At 36.1% G+C, this 27,750-nt stretch overlaps 1 protein-coding gene across 8 annotated transcripts in view; it reads right to left on the minus strand.

Annotated features, from left to right (window-relative positions):
* Ecpas (Ecm29 proteasome adaptor and scaffold) overlaps nucleotides 1-27,750 on the minus strand; it is a 111,920-nt gene that overhangs the window by 23,783 nt on the left and 60,387 nt on the right. For all 8 annotated transcript variants that reach the window (NM_001431168.1, NM_001431170.1, NM_001431167.1 and 5 more), the window contains 22 exon segments: nucleotides 312-433; nucleotides 1,271-1,318; nucleotides 2,349-2,454; nucleotides 2,957-3,036; nucleotides 4,766-4,933; nucleotides 5,304-5,421; nucleotides 7,049-7,117; nucleotides 7,679-7,793; nucleotides 8,649-8,703; nucleotides 9,151-9,296; nucleotides 10,962-11,085; nucleotides 12,756-12,857; nucleotides 14,316-14,488; nucleotides 14,902-15,064; nucleotides 16,454-16,588; nucleotides 19,811-19,902; nucleotides 20,511-20,733; nucleotides 21,745-21,825; nucleotides 23,178-23,301; nucleotides 24,826-24,929; nucleotides 27,462-27,584; nucleotides 27,674-27,740. In NM_001431168.1, the coding sequence (NP_001418097.1) occupies nucleotides 312-433; nucleotides 1,271-1,318; nucleotides 2,349-2,454; nucleotides 2,957-3,036; nucleotides 4,766-4,933; nucleotides 5,304-5,421; nucleotides 7,049-7,117; nucleotides 7,679-7,793; nucleotides 8,649-8,703; nucleotides 9,151-9,296; nucleotides 10,962-11,085; nucleotides 12,756-12,857; nucleotides 14,316-14,488; nucleotides 14,902-15,064; nucleotides 16,454-16,588; nucleotides 19,811-19,902; nucleotides 20,511-20,733; nucleotides 21,745-21,825; nucleotides 23,178-23,301; nucleotides 24,826-24,929; nucleotides 27,462-27,584; nucleotides 27,674-27,740 (2,538 nt within the window).

The following is a 27,750-nucleotide window of genomic DNA, read 5'->3' on the forward strand; positions in this document are numbered from 1 at the left end:
TAAGTTATGCTCAACAAGCAAGCCCCTCAAGACATGTGGCATAACAGGAAGATATGTGTTTGCTAAGGAAAAGGGCCAATGCCAATAGAATATATGCAACTCAGAATAGTAGTCAAAATCAAGGTCCCCGGGAGGTATGGCTATAACAATACTCTGGCCCACATCTTTTCACAAAGGCTTAAGTTACCTCAATGGATTCTCTCCATCCATTTTCAAATTTTTAGTGATCTAACATTCAAGAAAACACATATTCTACAAGACTGGCTAGAAGCTAAGTTAATTCCAATACATTCACTTCAACCAAACCACACCTGAGGGCTCGGACTTCCGTCACAGGACTCATCATTCCTTTGTCCAGAAGGCAGGGCAGGAGGACAGCAATGGTTCTCTGGCCAGCTGCTCCTTTGGCAGGGTCACACATTTTCACACAAACCTCACATACAAAGAGCAGGGACATTAGTGAAGCTGGCCTCACAACTATTAAAGCATTTCTCTGACAAAGTGTTTTTTATGTCACTATTGGGAATAAAAACTGAGTCTACTTTCTATGCCACTGTGGGGGCTATAGGGAAATAGAGGAATGACCAGTACTAAGTCCTAGAGGACTGCTCTATCTAAACAGAAAATCTGATAATATATTCTATTCTTTTAAGTTTTGACTTTCTAATTTGTATAGTGAGAAACAAAGGAGCTAAAAATATGATGAAAAATGTTTGAGAGAGCACTTTTTTAAAGTGCTTGTGTGTAACCATTTTCACCACTGCAGGTTGCAGGACAACATTGTGGTAAAGAACACAAGCCTAGACATGAAAGGCATCAGGATTTAAAATGTACTCTTTTACTACTCAGTAATGTGATAGAGGATAAGGCTTAGGCAATTAGAGTGTAAATTACAAAATTAAGTCCAAGGGGCAGACTATTTAGTTTCAAAAAGCTTGTCACCCTCTTAATTTGGGAAAGGCATATGTGGCTTCATTTAAGTGAGCCATGTGTTCTTCAGGGTCAAAGCAAACACATATCTCTCATGGAGTCCTGCAGATGTTCACCATTTAAAGAGCCAAAAGTAAAAGGCTTTCAAGGTACACTACATATATACACTAAACATAGTATATTGAGACCCACTCTCTTATTCGCTATTAAAAGTAGTAAACTACACAAGAAGCCAATTACAAGGAAACACTACTTCATATGACAAAAAAAAAGCACTGTCCAGTCTATGGTGAACCGCATCCCACCCTCCTGTTCCCCACCGTGAGATGAGTATTCTCACCTTGCTCAGAGTTTTCAGAGCTAGCTCTGCTGCCTTCCGTACAGACTCCTACAAAATGGAAAAAGCCTGCCATTATCCGTACTAGACAGCACTCATTTTCATCCATTCTCTAATTAGATCCGAATACGAAATAGCATAATCTTCAATAACGGGTTTAGATACATGTTGTTCTGTTAGACTCTTAGCCCATTAAAGAACATATATGTTTGATCTATTTTTGACCATGTAAAAAAAATAGCTATTGGTCAAAAAATTTCCTGATGAATAAAGCAACAAGACAGACAAGCTTAGTCGTCTACCTAATTTTAAGCTATTGTCAAAATAGCTTCAAACTTAGTCCAGCTTTCGATCCTTTAGTATAGATCCAACTTTAGTTGCTTATCTTCAAAAGATAACATGCTAGCGGCTGGGTCCCAGGAAAGGCACTTCTACAGTCTTAGTAATAGGGGAAGAAAGTCTAGATCGCTGAGAGCAAGCCTTTGAAGGGGATTACCAGGCCTCAGATTCTTCCTCCTTCTCTTTGTTCTTTATCTCAAGTAAATGTTTTCTTCTACCCAGAATCTGACCTTGACAGACTGCCTTGGTCATAGGACCGCGACAACAGCATCCATCTATGATAAAATAACAATCTCCAAAATAGCTTAGATATTTTCCTTTCAAAATAATCACCTAAACACTTTTACAGTGATCCCAGGAAGCAAGTGAGGTACCCTAGGAAACTGAGATACTTTGGCATTAATCACAGTATTTGGAAATGCCTAAACTTTGAAACTTTAGTCATTATGAATTACTTCATAACGGGGATTTGCTCCTAATCCAACATCATCATGAAATTTCTATTGAAAAAGGCAGGCTGTAGCTATCACTTTAAGTCAGTTCAGTTTAGACCCAAATAAAGATATCCAAACTTTTAACTTGACATATACATGAAAGCTGAAATTTAGAAATAAAACAGTTTCCCAAAATTATCAAGATAGGGAATTTTGAAATACATTTTAAAAAGCTATAGTATATTTTAATGATTCCACTTTAAAAATATGTACGAATATATATAAATGTAGGTTTATTTCTCTAATACCTTAATATCATCTTGTACTCTAAAAAGTGTTTCCCACATTTCTGGAAGTTTGTCAATGACGTCATCTAAAGGTCTTCCTCTCAATAAATCATTCAGAGCTAAACAGCTGAAAATAAAAACTTGATTTCAAATATATGATCAAGCAAGTCCAATATTTTACTATCAAACAGTCATACTGAACAATAACAGACTCCTACCTATACTTCTAGTCCTAACCTCTCACCCTAAGACAATCATGATTATTCTAGTATTACCTCAAATATATCAAATCTATCCCTTTAAATGATAAACCAATACATCACCAAGTACATAACAAGCATTTAATGTGTACAAACTGCATATATAAATACATTCTAAAATATAAAGCCATGAAATTATACAACTTGATGTCTATCAATTTAACAAATGATTCACAAATTTTTAATTTCATACTTATATAAACTACTACTACTCAAGCAAAGTGAGTAGAGTTTAATAATTAAAGAACTCAACTAAAAATATGATGGTTTTAACTTAATTTTTGTTGCATCATATTAAAAAAAAATCCTTAGAAAGTTGAAGGGGAATTTTCCAGCTCTATCTGGCTAATCAAAGTTTCCAAGTGATACCTGGATTCTCGAACTCGCCACATGTTGCTGGTAAGGTTTTTAATCAAATCTTGAAGAATTTCCTTCAAATATTTATCCACCTAATAAAAGCAAAAGGATAAAATGAAAATTGTAAAATCTAACAATCCAATTATTTGCCTTCCAACAACACTGATCTTTTTTTTTTTTTTAATTAAAAGTGACCGTAGGCCTCTCAGTCTGAAACTCTCTTACTATTTTCCAATAACTTAAAAATGTAAAGAAAGATGATTCTTTTCCATGGTGCATGAGAATGAAGTCTAATTACTTGGGCTTTATACAACACAATGCCCACTGTGACTCATCTTGTCACAAAAGTTTCTTATTAGTCTCAGTTCTGTTCCTTGGCACACATATAATACCTCTCAGTTCTCTTCCATGTGCAATCTTTGTCCATAGAGATTCGGAGTGACCGCACTCAGAGAATCCTGGCCTACTGGCTCTCCCCTGCTCCTACAGCACCCTCTTGAGGTTAAACCCTATCCAACAACGCATTACTGCACTGCTCTATCACACAGGACTTCAGTGGCAAGATGGTATCTCACTGGTCTGCACTTGGTACAAAAATAAATATTAGATAATGGCTCAGAAGGAAAGTGAGTTTGATCTAAGCTTTTGTGATAACAATTTAATAATAACAGTAGGCTGCGAGCTAAAAGTAATTGCGCACCCCTGTAACCTACGATATTCGAGAGGATGAGGGCAAACACAAAGGTTCAGACCTAGCCTGAAACAGATCGAGATCTTGTATGAAAATAGGTGTTTTTAAGGGGAGTATTGTCAGTGGAAGAGCACTTGCCCAGCACATTTAAGAGACTGGGTACAAACTCCAATACTGGGGGGAAACATGAACTGAAAAAATTCATTTAAGAATTTTAACCAAAATCCAATTTGTAATTTTAAAAACCACTTTTACTGCTATGTGGATAATAAAACACAGGACAGAGAAGAAAAGGAAGAATTCAGGGACTGGAGCAGATTCAAGGAACATTTGATAGAAGCAGAATCAACAGAAACTACTGCTAAATTTGATGTGGGATTCTGGGCATTATAAGACACAGACAAAAGGGGGGGGGTGATATCAAGCTGTCTGGCTTGGACAAATACATGAGCAGTGAGAACAAAGGAAATGTGTCTTTTGTCTTTTCTTTTCAGCTTCTGACTGGATCTGTTATATTCATAGTACATGTAAAGAACAGTCAAGTGAAGACATGAAGCAGGAAATTCGATTTGCAACATGGATGGAGTACATGTCCTATCTAAGCCAGTACAGAACTGAGTAATACCATTACAGTAAATGGACTGTTTATATGCCCAGTGGTTAGTAAAAAGAAAGCTAAGAGGACAACAGTATTTAGAGGTTGTTCTCAAGAAACCTTCACATCTGAAAGGAGGATTGAATGTAATCAACAGCCAGATTACAGAACCAAGGGAATATGTTATATATATATTAATATATTTATACAATATATAATAATATATTTCCTTGGTTCTGTTGATTTCTTTTGTCTGTCTTCCCCAACTAAAATAACTCTTTAAGCATAGGTTGAGACTCATTCTCCATGGCATCAGTGGTCCTTATGAACATACAATACTCCATTTGTGTGAACGTACTAATGTTCTTTTAACTATCTGTCTAACCAGTGAACAGCATCACTGAAAGAAAAAAGCAAACAAGCAGTGAAAAGCAAAGAAATATAAAAGGGCCAGCAGGTGTTTGGTTTAAATCCTATGTGGTGCCACAAGCAAGCTACCATGTTTTCCTCAGCAAACAGGTTCACAGATACTTGCCATTGATTTGTCGGTGACCAATGCATTCCAAATGCTTGTCATAGCCTGTCGAATTCCCAGGTTGGGATCAAACTGGTAACGATAAAGTCGAGGAACTAGTTGAGGCAGAAAAGGAGCCAACTGTTCTCCAGCTCTGGTAGCAATTACGTTAAAACCAAAAGCAGCACCCTAAAAATAATAAAGGTTAATTTATACATGACTGCCATAATCAAATGTTTACATATTAAATACAAAAAGGCCTCAAATATTCTTTCCCAAATTTATCCCTAAATAGAACATTACTTAGTATTCCAGCTTTACCAAATAATGGCTAATGTGGTAATCTGGCTCTCAGACACAGATTTTCAAAACTAACTATACACGAACTCGCTCTACATGGCTAATGTAACAAGTTTGGTTTTAAAGTAAAAAACTAAAAACTCAGTAAGAGCTGGGGTATAAAGTTCAGTGGTAGAGCACTTGTCATATATACAATGACAGCTTGAGTTTGTTCTCCAGCAAAAAGTGAAGAAAGAAATGAAATAAAGTAACAACTTACTTTCCTGGAGTTCCACATTGCATGATGATTTGCCAGATTCATAAACTTATAAACCAGATCTGGCTGACTGAGATCACTTGCCAGAGAGCAAAGCTCCTTGTATGTAGAGAGGCCCTGACTTAGAAACAAACAAAAAGAAACACACAATAAAATATTTTTGTAGCTACTTTGGCCTGATTTAAATTTCAGCATCAATATTGCAGGGGCTCTTTTAAACTGTATTCCCCTCCATTGCTAATACCACAATCCCTGAGGAGACTGAAAACTAGGTTGAGGAAAATATAAAAAGTCATACACCTCAGTTATCAATAATTCCTGAATCTTCCTGCTGGTAAACACCTATTTATTGCAAATTAAATGGGAAATACCTCCCATAGGCTCAAGTGTTTGAATATTTGGCTCCCAGCTCAGGCTGCTCTTTTGGAAGGTTGCAGGATCTGTAAGAGGTGGATCTTTGTTGTATGGAGGAAGGAGGTTACTAAGAGGTGAGCTTTGAGATGGTAGAGTCCGGTTCCAATTCCTGTCCAATCTCAATTTCTATTTTGCTAAGGGGTGAGGAGGCAGAGTCCTGCAACCACGCATTCCTTCCCTTCTATGATGGACCTTACAGCCTCCAACTGTAAACCGGATTGATACTTGACAGTCACGAGCACGATACCTAAAATGTGCCTGCATGTTCCCCGGAAGTGAAGCTCTTGGTAGCTCTGGAGACACCTTGAAAGTTCATCATGTTGTATGCAATCTCTCATAACCATGAGTGATTAGAAAATATCACTATGTTAAATATCCTCTAGGTATATCATTTTATGAAACATTAGCACTTTTTAAAAATTCATAAAGAAGTGGTTTGTACATCTGTAGTTGTACCAGAGGATTCAACTGAGCCAACTAGTTCAAGAACAACAAAGATAAGATAATGAGACCTCACCCACCCAAAAAGTTGAGAGGAGGAAGAAGAAAACAAAGAGAAAAGCTCAGAAAAATTTAGAAAAACAAGCAAATAAAAAGAACTTTGAATGTGAAAACAGTAAGATAAAGAATAGCATAGGACAGAGAAACCACCTGCAATGTTCTCATGTTCCAAATGTCACAGAAAGACAGCAATTATCTGACAATTCTTAGAGGAAACAAATGACAATATAACCATACTGAAATAATAATAATGAAAGAGGGACAACACCAAAGTAAATTTGAAATATTAAACTAGCAGACTAATCAAACACAAAAAGTATCTCCAGAAAAAAAAATTGAGATGAATTTAATGTAGTTCTACACTGTAGGATATCTACTCAGGACTCAGTTTCCTAGAAGCAGACAGTTCTAGACCTAGTATCAGTCTCTGAGAACTAACTTTAGTCTTTGAGCAGCCTGTCACAAATGATTACTCACTGAACAGGCATAAAGGCCTAAGAAGGAAGCCGAAAGGCCAGGCTCTGTGGCTCAAAGCAGACAGCCATGAAGGTTCACGTGATCCTAGCTTGAAGATCCTCAAGAATCTAGTGAGGTTATGGCTTCAGATCAACGTTCCCTCTGTCACCAGCAGTCTCCTGGCTCACTGCTCCCAAAGACAATCCTAATGGTATTCTCCAATAAACTTGCAGCATATAAATCTCTATCTTAAAGCCTAGTAAAACCCAATCTAAGACAGTAGGGGTTTTTTCCAGGCCATTTTTATTTAATCCATCAGCAAACAACATTCCTATACTCCCTTAGTTGATCAATGTGTTTAGATTTAGCACACTTACCCATCAGGTGTTTTGCCAAGGCCACCCCCTTGAAATACCACTGTCTCTCCAGAAACTTCATGTTTCACTCTAAAACAAATCAGTAAGAATTTAAATTAGCTTCAAATTTTCCATACCAACAACAATGGGATACAATCCATTTGCAAACTGATAAAACCTGTGTCTAGTATATATAATATATAAAATTATTCTTTCATACCAGACTGCAAATTTTCTAAAATCAAATATAAACAAAAAATTTCACAAATTAATTACAGCCAATATATCACACATAAAAACTACCCTTTCCTCAAGGGAGTCACAGAAAGCAGCAAGCAATTACAAAACCAATCTCCCTCCATGTAATCATCCACATCAGACTATGAATGACATTCAAGTTTCTTCATATCACATCTTAACTGTTTTTTTTTTTACCAAAAGTATTAAAATGCTTTTCTAATCCAATGCTGTGTCATAAGACCATTCAATTTTGACATTTTCTGAAAGTTAACAGTAATCATCGGGATAATTAAACCGTTTGCAATCATTTATATGCAATGGCTTAGTAAGCAGAAGGTGGAATTCTTCTTCTTCCATATGTCATCCTCAATGTCCAAAGCATTCATAGCTGAAATTTGAGGTGCACTGTACCTTTTGCCAGTCCTAAGTGTGTCTACAAGTGTAGACACCAACTCCTGTTGATCTTGCTCACTGCCCAGATCATAAACCAACCCGAGCCCCTTTGAGGCGACATCTTGGCTGAGTTCTACAAAAAAGGTAGACAAAATTATACTATTCTAAAAGAAATTTGTCTCCTGGCCACTTACTTTCTTTCAAGTATTCTCTTCACTCTAAAATTCTACAAAAGTAAAGATATAAAAAGTAGAAGTACTCTTATTTTCCTAAATCAAGTTAGTGGAAAAGGCATCATCAATAAATAAAGATGAGAATCATGACCAAAAACTAATAAAATGCCAATGAACTAGTGTCACTATAAAAGCCACAGTATCAGAATATCTACATATACTGTTTATATTAGAGATAATATACTCTCCTAGGATTTTAAGACATCCATATCCAATTTTAGAAAAATAGAGGCAATACTAGTCCATGTGTTTTAAATAAGATTTTTTAAATTATTATTTAAATTTCTAACATATAACATGTTCTGCTGGCTTTAATCGAAAAGGAAAAGTAATCCAAAATAGAAGAACTTTAACACTAATGTTAAGGCCTCAGCTGCATTTAAAAAATGTAAAACTGTAGATGTTCTAACGTGCGTAAAAGAATGAATGTCTATTTCCTGTACTTCAGAACGTTAGTGGGAAGATAGTACTGTGGTACTTAGTGTTGGCTTTCACCTTAATACAATTATCTTTATTTTTTAATTTTATTGCAGTTCTGTAGTAGAGACAGAGCCTTACTATATATAACTCGGGATGGTCTAGAACTCATGATCCTCCTTGCCTTTTAGCTCCACATGCTGGGATTAAAGGCATGTGGCTAGTTTTGTTTTAGTCACATGGCTCAAGTTTTTGTGTTATAATTCATTCACTCACACTTTTAAAATTAAATATAAGTAAAATAAAGGTGACAAATCAAATATTTACCAACAACTTACCATCATTTTCTGACAGAACAGAAACAAATGCACTCTGGATTTCTTTAAGATGGGACTGGAAGAAAAGAACAGGCATTAGAGCACTGAAATCCTACCTCTCCAAGAAAACAAGACTCTCACTGCTATTGTCCATTGAGGCCAGAGAGTCTAAGGATCATGGCAGTCATGACCCTTTCTATGCGGTCAACTTTCCAGGCATCCATATTGTCTTAGGTTGTACCACACACAGGTTGTCTAAGCACTCAGTCCAGTCTAACCACTGTCCCAATATGAGTCTTTCATTCTTAGCCCTTCTGACTCGACATCTTTGCATTTAGATCATTTTCTTGCCAGTATTAATCAGATCACCATCCTTTAGTGCTTCACATGGTAATTATTTCAAAACTTCTGCTACTTTTCAATGATTCCAACTCTGATCTACTTTCTTCCTGCTTTCAATTCTTAAGTACTTCGGGATCCTTACAGAGTTCATCACGTATCCAATGAATTTTATGAAACTCACCTTCACTTCTACGTGGGTACTTAGCTTTCTCACAAGAGAAAGGAGCCAGATGCAGGCTGCTTGCCTCACATGTGGGTTGGGGCTGATAATATGTTTATTTAAAATAACATCTAAAACCCATGGGACAACATCATTCACTTTGGCACCTGAGGAATAAGCAAAGAAAGATTACAATTAAAATAACCAAATATAATTTTCTTTAAAAAAACATATTTAAATCAACAACCACACAATAACCCAATGTTAAAATCCAAATGACCAAGAATGTCCAGAAGCTAACATAAGCTAAATAATCTTCTTATATTATTCAAATAAATATCTGAATAATAATCTCATATTATTCAAATTTTATTGGATAAAAATTATCCTAGTCTCTTCAATCTCGGCAATTTTTCTTTATTAAATATTTCTAAATTTCCAGCTAAAAACTGAACAATATCATTGGGTTTCATTTTCTCCTCAAGTTGTGACACATTTGTCTCTCCCCATTATTGTTTTACTGTCTATGTATCCAAACAAAAGCCTCGGCCAGCTAGTTTGGCTTCTACCAGTCACAGTCATCCTGCCTAATACTACTGGTACCTACTACTACTGGTACCTACTACTACTGGTACCTACTACTACTGGAAAAACTGTTTCCCCGTTTCCTTTACAGTCTCTCTATGACAGACACCAAACAAGAAATGAAGAAGACACTGCACTGTTAGATGTTAACTTCAGACTAAGTGCAGTAACTGTTTTCAGTATGGATACAATCCACAATAGTACTGTTGCCATGAAAATATTCTTATTCAATTTTCCCAACTAAGAAGATAAAATACATATGCTTTCTGACTTTTCTTTTAGCTTTAAAAAGTAAAACCAAAAATCCTGATCCAATAATAAAATGTATTTCAATTCTAAATTTAAATCAACTAAAATAATTATTTGAGTCTATGTTTCGGATTTTTTTTTGTTTTGCTCTGTTGTTTCTTCTTTAATTGTTAACATTAGGCTTATTCACATTTCTGTGTACATGTACACATATGTGCACATACATGAGAGCACATGCCACAGCACACACGTGCAGGTCAGAGGTCAGCTTTGCCAAAGTTGTTTCTACACCATGTGGATCCAGGGATAGAACTCAGGCCATGGCTTGGCAGCACTTGCTGAGTGGTCTCACTAGACCTTGTTTGGTTTTCTTTTTTTTCTTTTGTTGTTGGTTTTTGCTTTGTTTTGCTTTGTTTATGAGATAAAGTCTCACTGTGTTGCCCAGACTGGCTCTGATCTCATTATATATCCCACATGTCCTCTAACTTGTAATCCTCCTGCTTTAGCTTCCCAAGTGCTGGGATTTCAAGCATACATCATTTTAGTTTGAGATTTTAGTATCTGTTAACATATGCTCAAAATTTTCTTTCAAATGATGCAGTAACTAAATTGTAATGTACTTCCAGGACTGGCAGAGGACAGAGAAGTCTCCTTACGTAGTAAAGAATTAGATAAAAGAGTCTAAGGAAGTTCTAATTTTCATGTTCAATCTTTCCTTTTTTCCCCCCAAACAGAATCTCATTACATAGCTCTGGCTGGAACTTGTTACATGGACTAGGTGGGCCTTGAATTCACAGAGATCCTCCTGCCTCTGCCTCCTGAATGCTAGGATTAAAGGCATACACCACCATGCCCAGCTATGCTCAATCTTCTTTAATCCTGCTTGGCAGACCAAATTAGTAAGGCATGTATCAATATTTGGGGAAAACATTACTTTTGCAACTAACAGAGAAGAAACCACTCAGCAACTATAAATCAATTAGGTAAGTATTTGATACCAGCAGGAGGTATATATTCTTCTTCAGTCACCAGCCAGGCATCTCGGGCAGCCACAGAACTAGTTCCTATTGCAGCACTGGTAATGGCTTCACCAATAGTGAACTGAAGTTCAATCTGCTTGGCCTACAAGGAAGGAAAGTGAAACCCATTAATAAGAGAAATATCCATTTCGATAAAAGAGCTGCTTGATACCCTACTTCTCAGCTTTATTTTCATTCTTTTGCCACACTGAAACTAACTCAGTGACTCAGGCTAGTCCGTAGGCTCATATATTTGAATGTTTGGTCCCCAGTTGGTAGAACTGTTTGGGAAGGATTAAGAGGCATGGCCTTGTTGGAGGAAGTGTGTCACTGGGAGTAGGTTTTGGAGCTAGGCCATTCCAAGTCAGCTTTCTCTAACTTGGGACTTGTGGATCTGGACATGAGCTCTCAACCTACTACTCCAGTGCCATGCCTACCTGCCTGCCTGCTGCCATGAAAGTCATGAACTCACACTCTGAACTGTAAGCCACAAATAAACTTTCTTCTGCAAGTTACATTGGCTGTAGTGTTTTGTCACAGCAGTTGAAAAGTAACTAAGACATCAGGCATCTGATGATGATAATGATATTAGTATAACTCACTTTGAAAACATTACATGAGAATTGGGAAGCAGTTCAGCAGGGGAGTGTATGCTTAGTATGGGCAAGGCCCTGGATTTACTCTCCAACAGAGGAGAAACAAAAGACTCTAAGCCTGAACTTCAATACCAGTTCTCTTACTCAGTAATCTCAATCCTTACATCTTTTATCTTCAACTAACATTTATCCCCTTTCTCATCCTTCAGGGCTCAGCAGTAACTTCCCCTCCAAGCAGATTACACCAGACATCTTGGACACAATCGCACACTCCTTTTAGTGTTCTCCTGATTCTATGCAAATACATTCCCATTCACACTTCTACCAAGATTTATGAGAATCTACCTTTGCAACCACACTGTTAGATACTTGTGTAATGATAAGCAAAGCAGACCCTGCCTTCCGGGTACAGTCAGGTGTGATGATGCCATAATGAAAAGGTTTCCAAAAGAATCTAACAGTTTAAGTGTCAGAAAAATTATTTCAAGGAGCATAACAATAATCTGAAATGGAAGTACAAGGTTTACAGAGGGTCAGAGCAAACAGGTGGGCATACAAAGTATGTATGAGGAAATCTGAAGGATCACCTCTAATGTGGTAGAGAAAAGATTAGGTCATGCTAAGACACATTACAATTCACTACCTAGAGTTCTGTCCCCACATTAGGCATCAGCAACTCAAGAACAACTAGAGAACCAGTCTCCACTCCCCAAAGATTGCTAAGTGGTTTCTTCTACTTATACTACACCATGGTTCGCTCAAAAACAATTAGAGTCTTTCCCAGACATGCAATTTACAGAGCTATGTATATCTAACACAGTAGTAAACCTAAAGCTAAAACTCAAAATTAAATATTTGATAAAGAAACAAATGTTTAAATTTTTAAAAAAAAAATCTCAAGAGTATGGGCTGGAGAGATGGTTCAGTGCTTAAGAGTACTGACTGTTCTTCCTGAGAACCCAGGTTCAGTCACCAGCACCCACACAGTAACTAATGACCATCTGTAATTACAGTTTCAAGGGATCCAATTCCCATTTTTGGCCTCTATGAACACTGCATGCGAGTGCTAACATAGACACTAAATTAATAACCTCCTAATAAAACAAAATTCTAAAATCTCATAGTAAACAAAACAACTAAAATCACATTTTATTTGAATAACTAAAAATATAAATACCTCCACAGAATCCATCAGACCTTGTAAAAGGAGCTTCTGGTGGGGAAAATCCCCGTCTCCAACGGGAAAGTAGCCCAATGTTTGGATTGCTCGTTCTTTCATCTGGAAGAGCACAGATTCTTGTTTTAAGTTTAAACAAACAGAAACTTTACTTCAAAAACAGTGCTCCCAAGATGGCAGGAAGAGGCAGCCTGTCTCAGGTACTGATGCCTACGTTGTCACAAAAGCACCCAGTTTTACAAGATTATATTAAAGACATTAAAAACAGAAAATTAAGCCCATTAAGGACCCATATCTTCAAAAATTAAAACTAAGAAGAAAGCCCTAGGCTTACCATGTAAACTGCCAACATCGCAAATGTGGTTGACAAGCCCAGAGAACCCAGGAACCAACTGTCTCTACTACCTAGCATCCTTTAGGCAATTATATCAACTCTCTGAAAGTCGTGCTCTGCTATCTCACAGAAAAGACAACTATATCTATTTCATGGTATCTTTTTAAAGTCTTAATTTTAATACATGAGAAACTTATAGCATATTCCATGGGCACATTGCAGTATTATTTATCAATGGCTAATGATGACTGGTTAATGATAGTTAAAAAGAAAGTGACACGTGTGACTGTTTTGGTTTTAAGTGACAGCTAAACCAAGAAGAAGATTACAAAATCTTTTTAACTTATAGTAAACTGATATTTTCTACTCATTAAATCATTTTCTTTCAACATCAGGTACTTAATTATAAAGAATGTCTTAATGTCTATGAAAACAATTATCTCAACTTAAAAAAACTGCAACTGTACCCATAAAAACAACAATGCCAACCAACCAGAGCTTCCAGGGACTAAACCACTACCCAAAGACTATACATGGACTGACCCAGGGCTCCAACTGCATAAGTAGCAGAGGATAGCCTTGTTGGGGCAGCAGGGGAAGGGGAAGCCCTTGGTCCTGCCAAGGTTGGACCTCCAGTAAAGGGAATGTATGGGGGGGAATACCCATATGGGGTAGAGGGAGGGGAAGGGATGGAGGCTTACAGACAGGAAACCGGGAAGGGAAATAACATTTGAAATGTAAGTAAAGAAATATATCTAATAAAAAAATTTAAAACAAAAAACCTACAACTGTTCTTTTCCTCAGATTATTCATTCTGCTTCAAACAAAACTGGCTGTAGGAAAAATAAGATTTAGAACTGCCCTAAAATTATACAAATCGTGAAACTAGTATTTTATTAACCAGCTTTTGTATAAAAAAAAATGGTTATTCAATGAATTTTTAACTTTACTGTAAGTCTAACTGTTAAAGGAGTTAAATTAGAATAACTAGGTCAAAAGATAACACAAAATAGTTTATACACATCTCCCTGATTCCAAAGCAAATGCTAAGTTTATCAAAGTTTCTTATTTATCATTTTTAACACATTAATAAAACCTTACTCTAGCTGCAGTGTGCATGGATGAATATAGGAAGATGACTATAATCATAATAACCCAGTCTTGTTAGATTATACAGCTATGAATAGAAACAGAATTATACAAGGGGAAGAAATGAAAAGGCTTGCCTTATTTGTTTCTTTACTGGAAGGAATTCTATTGAGTAAGCTTTCTACCAGGTGCAGCTTAGTAAATCCAGATCCTTCGCTGGGGATCGGGAGAGGACCATTTCTGCCAATTTCACCCAGGGCTGTACAGGCAGCAATTGCCAACAGAGGTGATGTACTATCTAAAAATGAACCTGTAAGCATATTTAGACACAAGAGAATCACATACTAATTATTCTTATGATTTAAACCAATTGGCTATGTACTAATTATTTAAGGTAGCAACAGAAAATCAAGGTCTATAACGTTTTCTGATTGACCATTTGTTGACATTATGCAACAGTAAGATACCATGGCAATAAGGCTTAGAGTCCTTGAATGTTAAGTTTTTTCCCCATAAGTGGCACCGGAATATAAAAACATGTTTACACACACACACACACACACACACACACACACACACTTTCATTTTTACTAAAAACAGAAATTATTTTATGGAAAAGCTTGTGCCTTTACAAGTGCTATAAGAAGAAACAAAAATACCATATTAAAATTTTAAAATAATTGAAAACCTGAAGCAGCCACGCAAACCAGTTCACACACTGACCTATTGTTTCTGTAGCACTCCGAATGACCTCCTCTTGTTCAGGCAAGAGGTCATCATCTGTCTCCAGGTCATGCTGCTCTGCCATTCTCACTCTCTTCTTAGCCAAGTATCTTCCCACCGTGAATCCCAAGGCAAGCAAGGATCCATGTTGTACCTCAGGGCTCTGAATTTAACAATGTAACAGCACTGTTTCTTTTTCACACATGAAGAAATACACTGAAATAACTTGTTAGGATAATGTCCCTGATAAACCTATGACTAAAAAAGAAAATGATTACTCTGGCCTTTACTGGAAGTCAATGAATCAAAATTAGGCAATGGCAATTTTTAACAAGAGTTTCTAACAGAATTCTGAGAAATTAAGCTGGATCTTTACTGACATCCAGAATTAGGTACCTTAATCTCATAAAACCTCCAGCTGTGGGACATTTAAAATAAGCCTCTATGGTCCTTATACTTTCTTAGTTGTATTTTATGTGTATGAGTGTTTGCCTGAATGTATGCTTTTGTTCCATGCTCATGCAATGCCTCCAGAAACCAGAAGATGTCTACTCCCTGGAACTGGAGTTACATATGGTTTTTAGTAACCATGAGGGTGTTGGAAATTGAACCCAGGTTCTCTCAAAGAGCAGCCAGTGTCCTTACCCATTGAGCATCACTTCAATCCATGACACTTTCTTGTTTATATCACTATATAGCTAGTAATTAATTTCTCTTCTCTATACTGCCAACAAAATACAATGAGCAGTCCTTTTTCTAACTGCTAAAATCTTCAAATACAAGTAAGCACTATACTAATAAAGTTTGCTTTCTTGTAGGTACTATGATTAAGTGGTAGCAGAGATGTGGCAGGAGAGCTAATAATTCTGGACACCAGGCAGTTCTAGGGATTCCCAATTAATTACCTACTACAATGTGCACAGTACCTTAAAAACAGTACTTTTCAGAAACAATTAAAATCTGTTAAATGAAATGACTAAATCATCACAATCTCAATTATTACTTATGAAGGCGAAGAATTTGTAAGTTTACTTTATAAATGGAAACCTAAAAACTAGTACTATCAAATATTTTGTAAAACCCTATCGTCTACTGAAGAAGAATGGGGCCGAGATGTGGTGGAACATGCTAAGGTAGAAAGATCGCAAGTCTAGGGGCAGTTGGGACTACACAGTGAGACCCAGGCTCAAAAAGATCTAACAAAATCAGGTAAATTCAACCTTATAAGTAAATTTCCTAATCTAGGAAGATGGTCCTGTGAGATTCACCTATTTCAGAACTGAAAGAAAGGGTAAAAAAAGTCAAACTTTCATATTTTTTCACTATCTTACAGGCTCAAAGCAGAAACTGATGCTTTCTAGCAAAGCAATTCCTAAGTTCTTGCCATAACAGTACTTAGCTCAAGTGTGATAAATCTGTTGGAATGAAAAAAAAAAAAACCAAACTTTGCCTTTATGATTAATAACAGTGCCTAAATATCAGATGCAAGTTTCTGTGCTTTGTTAAAATACAAAGTTATTTAAATAACAAAGAAGATAAACTGATAACATACATGATTGTCTTTTGTGGCCTTTATCAGTTGTTCTACCATTGACTTTAACTCCTTTCCAGACACTGTTGACACAACCACAGAATAGAACAAAGCCGCCAATTCACGCATTTCTTCTTTACTGCTACTCATCAAGCTCTGAGCAAGAGAAAAAGAAATAGATAACTATCATAACCATCGTCCTGCTGACAGCTAACATGTACAAAAGTAAATGATAGATTTTAACACTCAATCTATTGGTATCCATGAAAAAATAATGCAAAAGCTATTTTTTAAAACAAAAAATACTCTGAAAGGCTTCAATGGAGAGTTATAATACAAAGGTCACACACATGGTCAGTTAAATTAAATGTTTACGAAAAGCAAAAACAAAATCAAAAGTAATAAATATGGGAAAGAGGCTGGTGCTGGGATGGTAATATGGGTGAAAGGAAGATAAAGGAGAATGAGGGAGAGAACCATCAGAAAGAATTATGTATGCATATGAAATTATGAAAGAACAAGCTTAATATATTTGAACTGGATCTAACCTGAAATCCTTCTTCCTGCAATCTAGCTTCCACAGTACCAGAAAGCACTATGAAAGCTACAAAGGGAGGGAAACAATTAGCAGTCCTACTCAGCTGAGACACCTATTAATCACAATGACTGGCACGATAGATAAGGCATCTATCCATAAAGGTGCAGGAGTGGCAGTCCCCACACACCCATGCTAACCACTCAAGACCTATTCAACAGGAGGAAAATTATTCCTGGTACCAGAAAGTTAGCCAACTGCCCAGGACTGGTGAGGTCACAGACTTTAGAAGAGAATATACTAGCACTACTGACACCAGGATAATTTCTAACCACACTCTAAATCTTGTCCCTATCACTGTAAGTACAGCTATCATGTCTCATCAAAAAGGCTTCTCTCTAGAACAATGGAGACTGTTATAGAAAACCATAACTGAACATAGTGCAAATAAAATACCAATAGATTGTGGGGGAAAACTCAGCATGAATGGATACATCTGCAGCATAGTTCCTGCCTCTTTAGCTCACATAATAGCAAAAACAGTTGATGGATAGAGATGTTGTAAGAGCCAGAATACCAAGACTGCCTCTCTTCAAAATGACTGAATTAACAAGATGCAAACAGTGACAACATCAATAGACATGCTAACACACCAAGAGGGAAATAGTACCAGGTCCTACCCCTAGACAAAAAACTACAGGCAAGCAATGATTGCTGAGGGAGAATTAGCCACTCTCAGAGATGAGCTCCCTGACTGGTTATCTAATACAAAGTGGTCAGCCCTAAAATGACATACACATAAAAAACAAATATTAAATTATATGAGTATATGTATGTATGTGTGCATATGTATACACACACACACATATATATATGAAATAATAATAAAAGAAAAACAGGCTACCAATTTGAAAGGTTGGAAGGAACATGGGAAGGGCTACAAGGAGAAAATAGAAGGAGGAATGATAATTACATTTTAATTAAAGATAAATTAAATGAAAAAACTTTATGAGTTGAAATTATATATAAAAATCGTAGCTGCATTTTCATAAAGAGATACAAAACTTTGAAACAGATAAAATAAATACATTTGATTTCAAATAGAGATCAGCAAATCTTTTTGTGTGGAGGAGCAAACAGGCTAGATGGGCTACCTAGTCACTGCTGAGACTACCACATTGTGCCACTGCAGTTCACAGAAGCAGGCACAGATAACACACAGCTGGGTTCCAAAAAAATGAGAACTACAGTTTGTATGTCATGAAATAATGTCCTTTGTTCTTTTTTTCAACTATTTAAAAATATAAAGAGACTATAATTGTAGATCAGAGGGAAAACACCTATCTACCATGTGTAAAGTCCTGTTTCCAAAATCCAGCATAAAATTTTTTTAATAAAGTGAAAAGCATTAATATCCTATAGACCATAAAATGCAAGAGTCAAACTGTATTTTTTGTTCACAAGTCACAAAATAACAGGCATTGGAATCAAACTCATAGTCTAGTCTCTCTTCAGATCATAGAAAACTTTTTTTTTTTTTCCCGGAGCTGGGGACCGAACCCAGGGCCTTGCGATTGCTAGGCAAGCGCTCTACCTCTGAGCCAAATCCCCAACCCCCATAGAAAACTTTTATCTTCTACTAAGAAATCAATACTCACAAGATTAGTTTAAATTAAAAAAATTCACAAAGAATAAAAAGCCTTTAAAAAAAACAAGAAGCACTTTTAGGAGACCAAATTTTTTCTTGAGAAATACAAAAGTATTCTCTCTTGACAAACTATATCCCCTTTTTCACATTTAAAGATAAAATCCATAGACTTTACTATAACTCAAGCTACAGTTTCCAAAAAGAACTATATTACAAAGCACAACAGAGGTATATAACTGTATGGGCTATATTTTCACTAAAATGTCTAATCTAAGACTCAAATGTAACTTACATTCTTACTTGCTACACCTGATAACATTTGCAGTGCTACCCTGATCGAGTAGCACTCCCACCTAGCTGGCCACATGCACAGTGCTGCCTGCATGAAAACTGGGCACTGTACACATCACAGACACCATGTCCTCCACATCTGGGAAATATAAAAGTACACTTCTCACTACTACATCTCTTCCATGAAATACAATAAAACTCTTAGCTATAAAAAAAAAGTGTGACATTTCCTTGTATGAAAAACAGAATTATATAGTAGTTAGTCATGAAAACATGAGTATCCTAAGTGGTCAGCAGCCGTGATCCAGAATTAACCATGCAATGGATAATGGTGAGGCTAAAATAAATGGGAGTTCTCTCCACAGCTATAAGATGAACTACAGGCTCTACTACCCATTATAGGTACAAACTGTGTAACAGTGCACTATCTTTTCTATAAAAGAAAGAAAATCATTTTAAATGCATTGTTTTATGTGCATAAGTAAAACAGAAGGTTCCCCCATAAAACGATTAATGTACTTTGCATGTTTGTCAGAAACAAGAAAAGGGTAGAACATTGAAAAGATTTAAGGAGGCAGTATACAATTACAGAAAAGAGGTGTTTTACTGACAACTAAATTTATAATATAAGTGTTTTCAAAATATGTATACCTATTATTATAAAATGTTATTTTTTGAAGAAGAAAAATAACTTTTTTAAATTGATGATTCTTAAATTCGTCTCCCAGCATCATGGAGATGGGTCATGAGCAATGTTAGCCTACATGCTTTTCAGTAAGGATTTGCTTGTGGGGAATTTTTAAATGTCCTGAAGGCAGTGAAAGGCATAAGACTAGTAGGAAGACCAAAACGTTTCGATTAGTTTGAAATATCTGAATTCATAGAGAAAAACATAAGGAGATACCTTGATCCATTCTGTTTTGTCTACAAATTTGGTAGCCAATTTTTCTGGATACACCGACACAGCTTCCAATAGACAGTACATGACTGGTAAACCTAAGTAAGAATTTAGAACCATTTGAACTCTCATGAAAAGAGAATGCACTTTCTATACAGAAACCCCTAAATTTCTCTCAAATATAATGCTACTGCTGAAACACAAATTCTGGCCTAAAAATCGAAAAATTACACTCTACATATTAAAGACAAAATCTGTATCTACATCAACATTTTCTTTCTGAAATGAAAAATATATCAAGGATCAAGCAGGTAGGCTTAGAAAGTAAACAAAGGTCAGTGTTTAGTTACAGAAGTCAAGAAGGTTGGAATAGTTCTGCTGTAAATTGTTACCAAATTTTCCTTGATAATTTCATCTATTTATATAGTATATTCTGATTAGTGTAACCCTCAACCCTCCATTATTTCTCTCATCCCTATCATCACACACATACGCATATATAACTATCTTCTCCCTACAAGTAGCTCTCCCAAATTACTGTCTTTTTATTTTATTTTGAGGCCCACAGAGTTTAACCAGGGTCACCTGTGAGACCATGAGTTTGGAACCTATCCATTAAGGCAGATGGGCAAATACTGAAGAGAAAGTAAAATTAACTTTTTGCTTACTTGCTTTAGTATTTTTCTTAGTATGATTAGCTTCCTACCTCCAACACCTGCTAACAGTTGTTGAAGCAGGCCAATGTAGATCTGAACAGGGTTGGTTTCTCCACTCTTGTTACAAGATGAAGCTGTGGCCTGGCTGCTTGACATTAGAGTCCGTATGTATCGTCCAATGGCTGGAGCATGATCTTGCATATCGGCCAAACTCTGAGAGGTGGGCACCACCCCTGCACTATGAGCCAGGCACATGCGCAGGTACAGAACTATCTAAAACAAGAAGGATGAGAAATACCAGCTTCTTTTTTAAAATTGATTTGATTTGATTTGATTCGCATTGGTGTGAGGGTGTCAGATCCCTTGGAAATGGAGTTACAGACAGTTGCCATGTGGGTCCTGGGAATTAAATAAGCTGCATGTAGGTCCTGGGAATTAAACCCAGCTCTTCTGCAGCCCCAAAGTATCAGCTTCTTAAAAAATCAGTATTGGGGCATATTCGTCAAAGTGATAATTTTCAGTTTTTACATCCCCACCCTTATTCACAAAACTTTACAAAATCTTAATGGAAGTCAGGAAGCAAGATTCAATGATAACTAAATTATTATAATTTAACAAAAGGTATTACAAGATTTCACAAATCCAGATGTTTTTTAATGAAAGTAAAAAGCTTGACTTTTTTTCTTCTTCATGCTGAGATTGAAGTCATATTCTTTCAGATGCTAAGTATACAGTCTACCAAGGAATTCCGCCCCACCCATCTTCTTACTCTAAACAAGACTATTTGCTATTTAATAGTTTAAATAATTTAAAACATAAAATTCACCTTAATGGATGTGGTAACTTAATCCTCCTAAAATATGTGATAAATCCTATTTTGCTTTCTAACCTGGAAAACTCTAGCAACTTCAATAGTACGTTGGCTTTAGGAGTTAAATCCAACTTACTACAAAGTAACCAAGTGTTCTGTCATAAGAACAAGCAAAACTCTTCCTGGGGCTGGGAACCTAGGACTGACTCAGCAGTAGAGTACTTTCCTGGCATGTCTAAGGCCCCACATTTGATTCCCAGTATAGGGGCTGGGTATGGGTAGAGAACCTCGAGTTAATTATAAACTAAAACAAAACTAGTTACCAAATGCAGGTCTTGTTTTTCAAAATAAACAACCTACCAGTACATTGCAACCATAGTACAAGTTTACCTATAAAGCAACAAGGTCAGACACAACAGCTCAGGTACGGTGTTAGCTTTCACAGTCATCACACAAAGATGCTCAAGCCCTACCTCTCCAAATGCTGCTGGATTAAATGGAAGGACAGTTGTTCCGGTCATGTATTTGACTGGAGTTTTCATTCGATGGGAAGCCTAATAAAAATAATCCCAAAACAAATTAAATTTTTGAAAATTAACTGTTCTTATTCAGCTGAAAATAACTTTACAGCTATCTCTATCTCTGATCATTTGCATTTATCTTTGATTTTTGTTTTGTTTCATATATGCATTTGTATGTTTGTATGTGTGTGCATATGTACATATATATGTATGTATAGGTGTTTGGCTGAATGTGTGTGTGCACCGAGGCCAGGGAGGGCATCATATCCATGTCCTCTGCAATTGGGAGTTATAGAAGAATGTGAGCCACCATGCAGATGTTGGGAATCAAACGCAAGTCTTCCGAAAGAGCTGCTTACGCTCCTAACCCCTGAGCCATCTCTCGGTACCTTTTGCCTTTTTAAAGAGTTTTTCTTTTTTAGAAAAATTAATTATTCTTGTTTTATTTATATACATGTTTTCTCTGAACATATCTAAGTGTACCATATGCATGCACAGCTCTTGGAGGCAAGAGGGTGTTAGATCCCCTGGAGCTGGAGTTAGAAATAACTGTGAGGCGTCATGTGGACACAGGAACCCAAACTCAGATCCTCTGCAAGGTAGCAAATGCTCTTCACTGTTCCTGGCTGCTCAGCCTTCTCTCCACTCCTGAAGACTTATTTATCATTTTAAGTTATCTGGATGTGGTTATGCACATGTGAGTGCGGGTGCCCACAGAGGACAGATGCACTGGATCATCTGGAGCAATAGCCACAGGCAGGAGTACATGGGTCCTGGAAATCAAATTCACATCTACTACAAAAGCCACAGGTGCACTTAGCTAACCCTCCAGTGTGAACAAAACACTTTCCCAGGGCGTGTCCTGTCCCTCTCACAAAAATGTAATTACGCTCTAACAAAATCAAAGTGACACCAAGGTAAAAAGTCAGCACTGAAGACCACTGCTCTGATTCAGCTGCAGAAACACTGTACAAAGTGAAGATTTACAACAAAATATGGAATAAAAATCATGGAAAATCTCAACTGCTCTCTAAAGCACCCTTAAATTTATAACACCTGGTATCTAATAAGAACAACAAGAAAATTTAATTTTTTTAAAGATTTGTTTTTACCTATGCCTTACCGAAGGAAAATTTTTTTCAACATACTCAAAATGTTAACAAGCACTAAAGGAATTACAAGTCATTCATATTTTGAAGAAACAAATTAACTGCATGTAAAAATTATACTTGTCTCCTTACCTTGCGGTTTCCTCTTACTATAAATACTGTAATTCCTAGGAACCTTACTATTTAATTATTGCAACTGTACTTCTAAAATGCTGATTTTGATTTTCAATATTTATTAAATGTTTCAAACTAATTACCTATAGTTAAAATCCCTACCTTTTCTTGAATGTAATACACCATTTCTGGAAAAGACGGCATCTGCTTAGAAGCACTCTCCTTTTTGTTTCTACCAGGAAGACACCGTAATACACGCTGTGCTTCACCATGAACTTCTTCTCGCCTTTGAGATGGACAAGTAAGAGTAAAACATAAATTTTACTAACTGGAAAGTCAACACTTGAAAAATGGAAACAAATTTTATTTGATAGCTAGGGTTCTAACAAAATGTCTTGGGTATACTTTTGGCTATATTGCTTAAATATAAAAAAAATTATATCCTTTTCATAATTTAATGCAATCTACAGAGTCACTTGGCATGCACTGCTAACAAGACAAATTAATTACAACAACTCATTATGTAAAACAAGCTCTATTTGCATGCTTTACTCTTATTAAAACTAAGTCACAAACAACTATAACATTCATTAGAAATAGTAGAGCATCCTGTGTTCTGTATCCCCCCTCAATTCTCACACATCTCAGTAGTTAGCCTACAAATCTACAAAACCTGGTGAATGAATGGCATTAGTAATACAATATAAAATCTATTTCAAGACACCAAGAAAATGACCTCACAGCTTTGCTTCTATACCACAGAAGTCTTTTGAATATTCCTTAACTACCTCTGGGCTGGTCCTGAATTCCTGATAGCACCTAATTAACAGCAGACAGGAAGGAATGACCAGGCAGAGTCTCACACTGTCGGGAGCTCTCACTTGAACAGAACAATTTTTATTAAACTAAAAAGGAAAAATACTGAGTCATGTTTTGTTTTGTTTTGTGTGTGGTATAAATAAACACCAGCTAAAGTCTGTCTAAGTTCCTGATTGAAATCTTGTTCTAATCTTACATTAGCTCAAAAACCCTAAGCAATCTGGCATGTAGTCAGAAAGCTTAAGGTAGAAAAGGGGGTTAAAAAAAAAAAAAAAAAAAAAAAGGTCAACAAAATCAAGATTAACAATCCAAGCCAGTGGTGCCAAACTGAAACGCAAATAAAAAAGGGAAAAAAAATCAAGATCAGAAATCAGAAGTAGAGGATCTGTAAAATATCAAACAAAAAGATCATATATATATATGTGTGTGTGTGTGTGTGTGTGTGTGTGTGTGTGTGTGTGTACAAAATATATATGTATACAAATTTTGGTATAAAATTTATACCAAAAGTGGATATTAAAGGCATAAAACTGAACTAGTTAAAATTTTCAAACAGTTATCAAGTAACTTCTTGTTATTTTTAAAAAGACCACAGAGTATATAGAATGGATATGCAAGTGATAAAAGGAAGCTTAATTTTATTTAGTGCTTCATCATAAATGTGGCTTTAAAATGATGATCTAATTTAAAAGGAATAAGAACATATTATGGCAGATATTAGAGTACTTCACACATCTTACGATGTGTTGGTGATATGGCTCAGCGGTAAAGAGCACTGGCTGCACTTCCAAAGTTCCTGAGTTCAACTCCCAGCAAACCCAACATAAATATATAGCTACATGACTGCAAGTTACTTGAAGGGGTATACTTTGAATTCCTTAATAAATTACTTCTAAATTCATAAGCCAACACAACAACCAACATAAATTTTAGTAATTTTAAATATACTTAAAGGTAACCCAAATTCAAATTGACAGCTTGTTAAACTTACGGGTCTCCGGCAGCCAGTAGGAGCAAGTATCTGGAAGGTATATGATCTGAGGGAAACACTGTGCTGGCAAATTTCACTGCAACTTGCCGAACTTGAACTTCAGGCTATTGAACACACACACAAAGACATCCACCCACAAACACCCCAAAAAAAGAATTCAATTATCAGCATCTCCATCCAGCCATAAGTCAAATTTAACATATCAAATTTAACATATCAATAAATGTATGTCTAAACAAATAAAAATCATTTGTTCAAGAACTCTCTTTTGAGGGGATAGGAAATGCTGGATATTAACCCCAGATCTCACAATTATTATATACAAGCTCTACTACTTAGTTAGCCCTTTTGAAGACCTTGAATCATGCTGCTTAGAAGTATTTAACATTTTGTAATGAGCGCTTTTATGACTTACAAAGATCCTAGCTACAAAGAATCTCTACACACACATCTCCAGTGCACACATGGAGGTGGGTCATTGTGAGGTTTTTCATTACTAGCCTCATCTCCCCAGCTGTAGACTCTTAATCAAGAGAAAGTGAAATTCAGCTGTTTTACAAGGAACAGAATCTGACCTTATTTACTATAATTTTGCAACAAAAAAATTTCTATCTTTCTTAGATTTGTTCTGGTTAACAACTGATTTCAAAGCTGAAACTCAACTATGCAAATATATTCACATAACTTAGATTAAAAATGTATGAAACTGGCAGTTTAATTTACTGATGCTAAAGGCTTACTTCTACATACCTTCCCTCAACATATTCCTCCAGCCACAAAGCTAAGTGAAGTATGTGAAAAAAAAATCAAGAAATATATGCCTTATTCTTCTGAAATTCATACTATCTACATTCCCTGGGCTACAAAAAGAAGAATGATGTTAAAGACTAGTTTAAATTAAACAATTTAACCTACGGTTTTGGTTACTTTAAAAGCAGTCTATGAAAAAAAGAAGCTTATTTTTGTCTTGGTTACACTGCTACTTGATTTTATTTAAGTGAGCAGAAGCATTATCTGCAAGCATTATAGCAAGCATCACTCCTACTCGTAAGATTTTCTGGAAAAATGTTTAAGTGTTCTAATGAGCGTCCAGATATGTCTAAGACTTTGCTATGATATAAGACCATGAAGCACACAAACAACACACCAAGAGCTCATCAGAACAATACATATACATATATATATATATATATACACATACACACACACACACACACACACACACACACAGAGCAAGCTTCTAAACACATATAATTTGCTCTTTGTATTTCAGTAGACACCAGATGCTTTTTCTGACCCTCTTAAGAATTCCATTGCATGCTTAAATATATCATGGTAGTCTAATTTAAAAAAATATTCATGGGGCTGGACAGATGGCTCAGTGGTTAAAAGCACTGACTGCTCTTCCAGAGGTCCTGAGTTCAAATCCCAGCAACCACATGGTGGCTTGCAACCATCTGTAATGGGATCTGATGCCCTCTTCTGGTGTGTCTGAAGACAGCTACAGTGTACTTATATAGAATAAATAAATCTTTAAAAAAAAAAATTCATGTTAATCTCATCCGTATATTCTATTAATTACCTTTCTCAATTTCCTCTATCTCTTAAAATAAAAGAAAAAGAACTAATTAAGGCAAACATTCGATAATGTTTTATTATTTATTACAGGTTATATATACATATAACATATATATGTTACATATAACACACATATACATATAACCTATAATGTATACCTGTTACGAATATATATAGCCTGTAATAATCTATATTTTATATATTACACATACTATAGACATTCCAAAATACCTACAAATATTCCCTTCAACCCAAAACCTCATTTCCATTATGAAGAATTAAAACCGATCATAAGTCATAAATACAACCAATATACCTCTTAATAATCAAAATTTTACAGAGAAAAACAATCAAATTTCCTTCTAAACACTATACAATATGGCAATAAGCTCAGTAGAAGTGTATTTGCATAGTATTTGTAATTGAGCAAGACCCTGGGTTGAATCCTCAGAATTATAAAACAATTTAAAAAGTAGTACTGTCAAATGCAGCAACACGAATGAACTACAAAACAGGTTAACTAGGCAGAGAAAAACAAATGCCTCACTATCTCACTCCATACCTCTAAGAGTCCTGTCAGTCTTCCTAAGACAACTTTCTAAGAAAGTCGCTCTCATGGAAACTGAGAATAGCCAGTTTACAGATAAAGAAGAGGACGGGGGAGGGGCGGGGGGGCGGGTTGGGGATTTAGCTCAGTGGTAGAGCGCTGCCCTAGGTTCGGTCCTCAGCTCCGGAAAAAAAAAAGAAAAATAGAGGACAGGGAAAGATCAGGAAAGGTAGGTAACAAGGAAGTTAGATACAAAAAAGTAAGTTCTGGTGCCCCAGTATATAAAAGGATGACTAGAGATACTAAAGTATATTGCATATTTAAAAAGAAAACCAGAAAGAGGATTTTTCATTTATCCTGTTTGGAATAGTATGTAACTGTACACACTTACTGAAAATGATATGGACAATTTACACAAAAAAGTTAATCTAAAATACACACACACACACACACACACACACACACACACACACACACCTCTGGCCATTGTCATTCATATAGGTGGGCCTACCTTTATTAAATATGAAGCTACAAGTGCCTCCATTAAAGTTCTCTGTGCTCCTTCTAAGGTACTATAAGCTCCAACCATCATAGACAATGCTTCCTGAATAGCGAGTCGAGTCTCAGGTTCTTCCTATAAAGGCAGTAAAAATGGTGGTTCTCTCCTGCTGACTTTCAGGAAAGTATCCATGAAGAAGTATATACTTAACAATGTTTCCCTACCTTACACAGGGCTTCAAAAAGCTGTTGTACAAGAGCTATATCCTTAGTGAATAAATGAGGCATTCGACTGTAAGAGA

This window comes from Rattus norvegicus, chromosome 5, assembly GCF_021556685.1.
Source record: "Rattus norvegicus strain SHRSP/BbbUtx chromosome 5, alternate assembly SHRSP_T2T, whole genome shotgun sequence".
Lineage (NCBI taxonomy): Eukaryota > Metazoa > Chordata > Mammalia > Rodentia > Muridae > Rattus > Rattus norvegicus.